Raw genomic sequence first — 10,670 nt, forward strand, 5'->3', positions numbered from 1 at the left:
GCCCACTAGACGTTATGCACAGATATCATTAATGTGCATATCAGTAAAAAAAAAAATATTGCATAGTGTGTACCCAGCTTAACCCTGAGCGCCAGGTGAATTTGTCAAAATAGGTGAGAAAATTGCCAAGAAAACAGTTTTATTCATCATAATGACCTGTAATTTTTACCTTATATAGGAAATATAATCTTTTCTTTTTTTGAAGTTATATAACAAATGTGAGTGACGCTGGCATCTCCCACAGAGATGTTGGAGCTCAAAGGGTTAAGGGTTGCATATCTGTCACCCGCAAAATGGCTACCTGCGGTGTGTAGGAGACAGGGATCACTTAACCCTTGACTCATCTATCTAGAAACCGTTCTATTAAAGAGACAATATTCTCCTGGCTTACAGCCTATTTTGCATATATCCAGTGGGTACAGGTTGTGACACGTAACCGCATCAAGTTCTCCCTGATTAACTGTGAAAGCGAATTGAAAATCCTATTGACATACACAAATGGATCCTTCCGGTAGTGCTCATTGTCAAGTCAATCAGCACATTATTGTGTTACAGCTCAACCTGAAAATATTTATCAATTATTCATTTAGCCCTTACATGGCCAGAGGAGAAATCATATACACAGGCAACCTTATACAAGGCAGCAAAACCAAAATGTGCATTTATGGTCAAACCGTGCGACTTAAAATAAAATAAATTCATTACAATAAAGGAATAAATATTTGAGGGCTATTTATAGTACACCCCATGTGGCGTCTCACAGCAAGGTCTAAGCTTGCAAATATCAGTTAGTACGTCATTTGTCGGAGATCAAACACTTCCTGTATGCAAAGCAGCTGCGCCAGGCTTTTCTCATTATTTCCATGAAGGTGGGAAGTAAAGGGAAGTCAATATAATTGGGTCATGTTTTGTAGCAAACAAAAGTGTCTTTATCATTTACTCGGTAAGAACATTTTAAGTGGAGAGAGATCAACCCACATACAGGAGATGCCCTCAAAACCCAATCATACACGCTCTCCATAGCAGTGATAGCCAATGGGGGGTCCATATGGCCCCTCTGATAGGGCAGGCCATTGGTGGGCTATAGTCACCATTGATTAATAATTGAGATGGTTCAAAAACGTTTGAAAGCGAACTATGGACGTGACCAAGCTAATCAAACCCAACAGGCGCAGCTTTGTAAGTGCCAGCGAAGCTAGGCTCCTGTAGGGATGATTGGCCATCGGTGGAGTCAACATTGATGGTTGCCATTGATTGCGATTCTGCAACCAGACATCGATACAAACTATGTGATAGATAACATCGATAGTTATAGGTATCGATCGGTCGTCCATTTTCTTTGACTGACTGGCCTGTGGGCCAATCAGATTGTAGGGGAGGGGCTTCAGGGTTGTCAGGGGCAGAGCTGTGCTCAATGTCCCAGCACCTTAGTAAAAAAAAAAAATATTGGTTCTGCTGTGCCATCGATGGAGGGAAACCATTTGGTTTTCCCCCCTTGATGGCAATAGTATTCGGACATAAACCATCGATGATTTTAAATTGTTGATGGCCATCCCTAGGCTCCGTGTCCCGACACCTTGGAGAGGAAAAAAATTATAATTTGGAAGCTCTGTATCATTGACCGCGGAGAACGAATCTGGTTCTCCCCCATTGAGGTAAAAGTAGCTACTATTGGTCTAATACCATTGGTGATTTGAAATCATCGATGGTTGATGGCCACCCTACCTACTGATACTTCATCAGCAGCCTCCATATTCTTTATAACCAGATTTGTTCTCCAAAGCTTGTAACACATTAAGAATGTTGATTTATTATTGCCAATAGTTTCATTTGATTGAATGTATAACTCTAACATGTTGGTGAGATTAAGCAATTCTGAGTGATAAAAGGCCACTTCCTATCACTCAGAGGTAACCCGGCGTGTGTGCACTGCCATCTCAGAGCGGTCTGCCAGTAATCACTGAGTTACAGGAACAATGCCCATAGACTACAAACATGAATTAGGCCCTTGATCATAGTGCAATTTTCTTTTCATACTTCATAATAGAAGGGTGCATACTGCAGAGGCCACACATCGCTCAGACTTACCGACAGACAGTTTTCCTTGATCGCAGAATTAGCCAAATTGAATACACTGCAACCTTGCTACAGACCAAACAATATATCACACGGTTTGGTCGCATCTGATTGATCTCTGCTCCTGTACACACTAGAGCAGCCTTCATGCCACTCCGTTCTAGGGAGAAGCATGAAGGTGAAGTTAAATCAGTCTGACATATAGTTTGTTGTCTGATTTTCCGTACACACTGCAAGAAAGGCAACAAATCGCTAGGACTGCTGTGCAGCACTTGGGCAGATTTTGAGCTGAAAGCAGCTCAAACAAGTAAATTGAACGACTTTCAGCTCAAAGTTGCCCGGTGTATATGGGCCTTTAGACTCCGCCTTGATCTGGCCAAAGAAGATTTATGCTTGCCATACAATGAGCGATTCCTGGCATCGCCGATATTAATAACTAGATCGGCGTGTGCAACCCGGGAATTTAGGCTGTTGTGAAAAGGGGTATCATTTGCAGGTAATTTGGTTGGAAGGGAATTAAAATGCACACATGCAAATCAATGATCGCTGATCACATAAATACTTTGTTATGTTTATATATACGTAGGGACGGCTTCCGATTTCCTCACCCTTATCCATGTGACAGTGGTGACCAAAGCCGTCAGGTGGATGACTACTCATTAACGTTTGGGTCATTAAAATTTCATTAATTCTCACTTCTACTATAACAATGAGCTCAGAAAGACATGTCAGATAAGACTGTAACCCAATAATGCTTCCCCACCTGAAGGGGTAATACCTGCTCTATGTCTACCTAGCCATCCATCCTACGCCTTAGTGGAAATGGAGCCTAGGGTGGACAGTCACTATCTTGCATTACTTAGAACAGGCAGGAAGTACTGAAGCCTATGGTATGGTCTTCGCAGCATCCTAGGAAACAGGCACACAGAAGATCAACAAGTTATCAATCACCATTATTATAGTATTAGCATATTACACAGTGTTTTACACAGAGACGGGGGGTTTATTTCCATCCGCCCCTGCACCAGTGGAGGTTACTATACACACACACACATTTCTCTACCCTTATATCACAGGGAAATGACAACTGGGTGGCTAGGCAGCCGCAGGTATATCTCAGACAGCACAGACGAATAACCCCTCAGTACACCTTACTCAGAGACCGAGAAACTACACCTGTCATCGTTTTGTTTTTTTAACAACAAAGGTCTGCTGTCACCTGCTTTCCCTTCATGCTATATCATTAGCAACTCCCACGCCCCTCCTATCTTAGGGTGTGCTCAAAATATTAAAAGGACATGTCAACAATGGATTCATCCTCTCTCCTGTCCGCTGGCTGTACTGCGGAGTCCAGGATCTTTTGCAAATTATTTTTTTACCAGACTCAAACGGGGTTTATTCACTAAGACGGGAGTTCTATTAAAAGACAGGATGTTGCTATGGGCAACCAATCAGATTCTATTATCTTCAAGAAGGGGCTAAATAAGAAAAGGATTCAGATTGATTGGTTGCTATGGGCAACATCCCATCTGCAATATAAAGATTCCAGAACGTCATCTTCAATGGCGTCTACAACTAGAACCGGAGAACCTCTCGGTATTCAATCTTCATCTCTTGCTTATCTGGGTGCCCCATATATTAGGTAGCCTTGAATAGAAGAAAGACAGCTGTAGCCAATCAAATAATCGCATGTCCCCAGCAGCGCAAAGTATTTCAGGAGACGTATGTGGTGTCCTTGCAGTAGGCAGGCTTGTGAGTTTGCGGCACGGGATTGTGAGTTTGGGAGGGGAATAGCTGCAAGTTATGGGCCAAGTGGGAGATTTACTAAACAGATAATTTTCAGGGAGCTATGAAGGTTCTGAAACGCCAAGAGTATTAAATGCAAAAAAGAGCCTTATATAGCATTTATTTCTACTGCCGGTTCAAGTTTTCCAGTCCAAGTAGCTGATAATTGGCAGCATTGAAACCCCACCTTTTAGTAATTATGGGGGATAGTCAATACGGGATTCCGACTGTCGGAATGTCCCGACAGTCGGAATTCCATGCCTTTTTTTGGTTGGTTTGACAGTAACTCAGTAACTTGGATTATCGAAATAACGGCCATAAATTAGACAATCCGCGGCTGTTTCCAACAAACAAATCTGACTTATTAAAAGAGTTGGATTTGATGCGTTAACGGCAGCATGGAATAGGTGATTGACGATATTTCCCCTGTTGGGAAATAATCGGCACAGATTTAATAACCCCCTATATCACTAAGGAGGAATTCAATTAGCTCAGAAAAATTTTCAAGAGACAAAATAAATATGGGCACAAATGGGCATTTGCCAGTTTATTGGCCAATGATTTTTTTTTTGTGGCAATTCAATTGTAGATCGTTATTTTTCTCCTGAAAAATGTCCAGTTCAAGTAAAATAACACATACGCTCCAGGATAAGTTCCTGAACCAAAGTATTTTTTTCATGGGGTGCAAATGTGAAGCCAGGGCACTTAACAGAGACTTTTCCCCCCCCAGGAAATCAGTGAATCCCCCAAATAAAGCTGACAACAGGCTGCCTTTGGGGCTGACTGAATAGCCCTGAGTTTTCCTAATTTTTATTTTTTTTTTTTAAAAACCAACTTCACAATCCAACTGGGCCTAAAGTGAGAATTTAATAGTGTGCCGAGTGCTGCGTGGTACACTAATAGAGGTGTATTCAATGCCGTGGGCAAGCGGTGACAGCGAGAAGGGCTTCCTGCTCGCTGTCACCGCTCGCCCAGTAAGTATTCAACTCACCCCCCTCATACACCAATTCCCCCTCGCTCTGTTTTTTGAGGGAGGGGGAATTGGCGTATGCGGCTGCAGAAGTAGCGAGACTCGTGGCTAAATACAGCGGGTTCGCTGCTTTAGCCGCGGGTCTTGCTGTTTGGGGGAATCCTCACCGTCCTGTGACGGCGAGGATTCCCCCAGAACGTTGAATAGGGCGAGCGGCCATTGAGGATCGCTGGTTTTCTGCAATCCTCGCTATTTAACCCCTCGCCGCGTCATTGAATACTACCCATAGTGTCCATGACGACAGACACCCCAAAAAAAAATTAAAATGTCAACCTTTTCCTGTGTCGACCTTTTGCCTAATAGTGGTTGACCAATTGACTGTTCACCTAAAAATCCACACCCACTCAATTAGCCCATGGTAATTTTTTAATTTTCCCCTAAGAGTTCGAAAACAGAACGATCAGGGTCTCCCAACAGCACAGTGGTGATATGAGGCTCCGATCATAACACTGTATGAACGTTGCTTCATATAGTGCTGCATTTAACAAAACAAAGTCCAACTTGTTTGGCATCTAGCTCGCAGATATGTATAGCAAACCATTATCATTACCTAAGATCTCGACATACATTTTTAATGTATATTTAGAAAGTAGGTGAATTATTTCAAGAGCATCCGAATTGTGGTTGTCCATGGATACATGACCATTTCACTTATTTAAATATGCACGACTGTAATGAGATCTACATATCAAGCTGCAGAGGACAAGAAAGTAGAATGTATAGTGTTCCAAGACAAAAAAAACCTTTAAGTGATACGATATACTAAAGAGTGCATGTCTATATCCAATATCATTACGCTCTAGTGCACAGACAGGGAAGCAACCCAACTTCACTTCTATTTGCCGTTTTCTATAACTGAATAATATAGCCAAGTAGGCCCATGCTACTAACTCATATACAAGAGCTGGTCCTGCCAACAACATAACTCTTCATATTAAATCAATAACATCAGTGATCGCGAAAACCCCCCAAAATGATGGGTCCCTGGGACCCCTCACTTACAAAAATCGGGGTCCTACTTGACCTTTTCTGGGTCCCAACAGAATAAAGCCTCCTCTCCACATCCCCAGCATGGCACATACAGAAGCCTCCTCCTCTCTTCCATATGGCATATACCCTGAGCCAAGGGCCAGCCTGAGCCTATTTTTTTTGGTAAGCAAACATAGATTTGGGCACCCCAAAATTGTGGCTATTGTGGGTTGGGGGGTAATCAATTGGCAATTTGCCCACTCACATAAAGCAAGATACACATATACTAGAAAAAGGCATAATGTCGGAATAGGGACACCTGTGCTGCAGCAATCAGGATTCTGTCCCTGTCTATTGTTTCTAGAGCAAAATTAAAAGTAATGGCAGCAGGAACAGGAGGGATAGGGTGAGTGAAATCCCAGCAGAGTCTATAGGCTCCTCTCCTACAGGCAGCTCTGCCTGTTAAGAGGTAATTGGTGAGCTGCAGCCTCTCTGCCAGCCGTGCAGTGAGGGGAGGAGGGGACAAGCGGGCCAATAACAGCCAGCACTCAGAGCCTGGAGGAGGTGACAGTGACACACAAGAGAGCAGCACCGCGAGGTAGGAGAGGAGGAGGGAAGTCTGCAGCCTGAGTCCTGCTAGCAATAAATCCCCTTACATGACACAGCCAAGCAGCCTGCTAAATGGCCCACGCACCCCTCTTACCTCTACTTCCTGCCCAGGTCTGCTCCGTCCTCACTGTCACACCTCCTTAGTTCTGGCCCCCAATGCTGTTTTCAGTTCCTCGTGCTCCGTCCTCACACCAGCTGCAGCTCTGTTCCCCTGCTGATCAGCTGCTTCTGGTGTTGGCTCCAGCCGTCTGTTGTTGAGGCACAGTGCAGGAGCCAGCTTACGCGGCTTCCGTGCACTGCTGCCTATGACTCTGCGGTGACAGGGACCCTTTCATTTTTGCGCTCAGCAGATGTGTGAAGCGGCCGTCACGCTGTGTCTTCTCCACCGTCGCATCACAACTGAGGGGGAAACGGATCCCTCCGCCCTTGTCACACATATTAACACGGCATGCACGCCGAAATGGGCGGAGCGAGTCCCAGGGGACCCAGCCATTCATAAAAAATGAGTCCCTGGTGCTCAAAAGTGGGTAAAATACTCGCTATAGCGAGTATTTGCGAACCCTGAACATCAGTTCATTGTCAGCCAAGCTTATGCTACTTACGCACTGGGCAATTTCCGTGGCCACCGATATAGTTAACTATGACATAGGAGAACAACACTGCGCATAGGTAGTGACCGATATCGTTTGCAATATCGGTTAGTGACATCTCCCGCCCGCCGCTCCGTGCAAGCAGTCCCTGATGATATTGTACAGAAGACAGTGGGGGGGGGGGGGGGCGGCATTAACAACCCTTGGCCGCATGCATCGTTAACTATATTGACCTACACACTGGGCATTATTCACGCGATATCATTAATGATATCATCCATATAGTTGACGGTATATCGTCAACTATAGGAAGCAATGGAGACAGCAAGGAGGCCACTGGATAGAGTGAGGGCAGTATAAGTCACAGTAATAACAGGAAAATGCACTGTATCGTGGGTACAGCCCAACATATTGACAAAACCATAGAGGTGCCCATACAATTGTCCAATTTGGGTCCGATTTCACCCAATGGCTGCCATTGAAAAAGTCCTAATCCAGGATGAAACGCGTTTGGCTACATTCCTCATGGTAATTATTGCTATCCCACCTTATGCTCTCTTTGTTCCAGTTGTTACTGGTAAAACTCTCCACTGGCAATTCTTTTATTGTTACTAGCTATCTGTTAATAGTCACAATAAATAGTACCTTTTTTAATACACCAGTTCACCTCTCATTTGTTATACGTGCACCCCCAATTCCCCTTTCACCCACTACACAGACACATTAGACTCTGGAACCGTGTCAACATATCAGGACTCTGGAAAGTCACGCACCATCGATATCCGCTGATACATCGGAACTATACGGTAAGCTACTACCACCTTTTTCTACATACCACCTGCATACCCTGAACCACTTACGTTATCTTCGGAGGTACACACATCTACTCCAGGACTTGACGTGAAGGGACCTGGGTACCATGACACCACCACCTATCGGTGAGACAGCAGGCATTGCCTCACCGTGGGACAGGTTACCGTAGCATCAACCGTAGTCGGGGATCGCCCTCCCATCACTTCCACCAGCAACATCCAGCCTACAGATATTGCTCCCAGTTTATACAGCATCCCAACACCCAGCCTACAGTTATTGCCCCCTGCTTTCATCATCACAACACCCAGCCCACAGTTATTGCTCCCAGCATCTGACTTTCCATACGCCTAACTACCCTCACCAAACCCCTGAGCGCCAGAACTCCCCTCTCCTACTTATGCTGTGAGAGTGCAGTGATGGCAGCAGAATGCGTTCAGTGATGACAGACCGGGCATGCGGTGAGAATGCAGTGATGGCAGCAAAATGCATGCAGTGATGGTAGGCCAGGGCATGCGGTGAGTCCAGTGATGAAATGACAGGGCATGCGGTGAGTCCAGTGACGGCAGCAGAATGCATGCAGTGATGAAAGGCCAAGGTATGGGGTGAGAGTGCAGTGATGGCAGCAGAATGCATGGGGTAAGAGTGCAGTGATGGCACGCCAGGGCTTGCTGTGAAAGTGCAGTAATGGCAGCAGAATGCATGCAGTAAAAATGCAGTGATGGTAGGCCAGGGCAATGCGGTGACAGTGCAGTGATGGTAGGCCAGGGCAAGACAGTGTAGTGATGGTAGGCCAGGGTAATGTGGTGACAGTGCAGTTATGGCAGGCCATGGCAATGCATTCTGCTGCCATCATTGCACTCTCACCAGAGCAGTATTGGTAGGCCAGGGAATGCGGTGACAGCGCAGTGTGTGCAGCAGTGACAGTGCAGTGTGTGTGTGCAGCAGTGACAGTGCAGTGTGTGTGTGCAGCAGTGACAGCGTAGAGTGTGTGTGTGCAACGCTGACAGCGCAGTGTGTGTGTGTGTGTGTGCAACGCTGACAGTGCAGTGTGTGTGTGTGTGTGTGTGTGTGTACAGCAGTGACAGCGCAGTGTGTGTGTGCAGCAGTGACAGCAGTGTGTGTGTGTGTGTGCAGCAGTGACAGTGCAGTGTGTGTGTTCAGCAGTGACAGCGCAGTGTGTGTGTGTGTGTGTGTGTGTGTGTGTGTGTGCGTGCAGCAGTGACAGCACAGTGTGTGTGTGCAGCAGTGACAGCGCAGTGTGTGTGTGCAGCAGTGACAGCACAGTGTGTGTGTGCAGCAGTGACAGCACAGTGTGTGTGTGTGTGTGTGCAGCAGTGACAGCACAGTGTGTGTGTGTGTGTGCAGCAGTGACAGCACAGTGTGTGTGTGTGCAGCAGTGACAGCGCAGTGTGTGTGCAGCAGTGACAGCGCAGTGTGTGTGCAGCAGTGACAGCGCAGTGTGTGTGAGCGCAGCAGTGACAGCGCAGTGTGTGTGTGTGCAGCAGTGACAGCGCAGTGTGTGTGTGCAGCAGTGACAGCGCAGTGTGTGTGTGTGCAGCAGTGACAGCGCAGTGTGTGTGTGTGCAGCAGTGACAGCGCAGTGTGTGTGTGTGCAGCAGTGACAGCGCAGTGTGTGTGCAGCAGTGACAGCGCAGTATGTGCGTGCAGCAATGACAGCGCAGTGTGTGTGTAGCCGTGACAGTGCAGTGTGTGTGTGTAGTCGTGACAGCGCAGTGTGTGTGTGTGCAGCAGTGACAGCGCAGTGTGTGTGTGTGTGTGCAGCAGTGACAGCGCAGAGCATGCAGTGGAAGTGCAGTGATCACAGTGCAGTATGTGCAGAAGAATGCATGCAGTGATGCAAGCACAGTATATGCAGAGTGTGTAGTGATGGCAGAATAGTATATGTAGTGTGCAGTAATGGCAGTACAGGGTGTTGCTCATGAAATACCTGGCTGTTGTACTCCCGCAGGGAGGACTCCGTCTCCTCGTGGTTCCCGGGGCTGACACTCCCCAACACCGTGTCCAGGTCCATGTCTGTGCGGGAGGTGAGGAAGAAATTACAGCCAGCCAGAGACCTTTTCTTACATACTCACTCACTCTCACTGAGCCTCCCTTCGCCGTGTATGCGCAGTGCCAGCCTCTAACACTGAGCATGCGCAGTGATACGCTGACAACCGAACTTGCTCACTGCTGCTCGCTGCTCACTGCTGCTCCACCTAGCTTGGGCGTTATTACTATACACACTATTATTACGACTCGACGCAACATGCTCATTCATACACGGAGAACTGCAAACTTGCTTGGCATTACCTCCCCCAATAGCTGTGACGGGATATAGCGCATTCTCCAGCCTATGGGAGTGAGGCGGAGTGTGTATACCGGCAATAGAGGGCTGCCGGAGGCCGCCATGTTTTTGAAGTCCATTTTATTGCTGGGTTTTAGGTATGATAACGGTTCCAGTCACTGGGACAGAAGTATGTATTTGTGTTTTACCATTATAACGTAGTCACAGTGTTGCCATTTTTCTTGAATACGAGCAAGCTTTATTTACAGCACATGTACCTGTAGTAGTAGTACATGTAAAGCCCCTTCGATGAGGAGACCTTTATCATCATCATCATCATCATCAATGGCCATCATGCACTGTGCCCACATCAATTTCTAGTTAGAACAGTATCTTGTGACGAGTGAAATGAGCCACTCACTGTGCGTGGCGTGCCCAAAGTGTGGCAAGCATAGCAAACCCTTGATGGTACAGTGCAGCCTAAATAAAAGAAAATGGCCTACAACAAACCTAG

At 46.4% G+C, this 10,670-nt stretch overlaps 1 protein-coding gene across 1 annotated transcript in view; it reads right to left on the reverse strand.

Annotated features, from left to right (window-relative positions):
• RIC8B (RIC8 guanine nucleotide exchange factor B) overlaps window positions 1-10,075 on the reverse strand; it is a 50,906-nt gene extending 40,831 nt beyond the window's left edge. The window contains exon 1 of the mRNA XM_083181663.1: window positions 9,821-10,075. Coding sequence (XP_083037789.1) covers window positions 9,821-9,904 — 84 coding nt within the window. The 5' untranslated portion in view covers window positions 9,905-10,075. The remainder of the gene's footprint in view (window positions 1-9,820) is intronic.
• Window positions 10,076-10,670: the final 595 nt, after the last annotated feature.

Source organism: Crinia signifera, chromosome 4 (genome assembly GCF_055691185.1).
Source record: "Crinia signifera chromosome 4, ASM5569118v1, whole genome shotgun sequence".
NCBI lineage: Eukaryota > Metazoa > Chordata > Amphibia > Anura > Myobatrachidae > Crinia > Crinia signifera.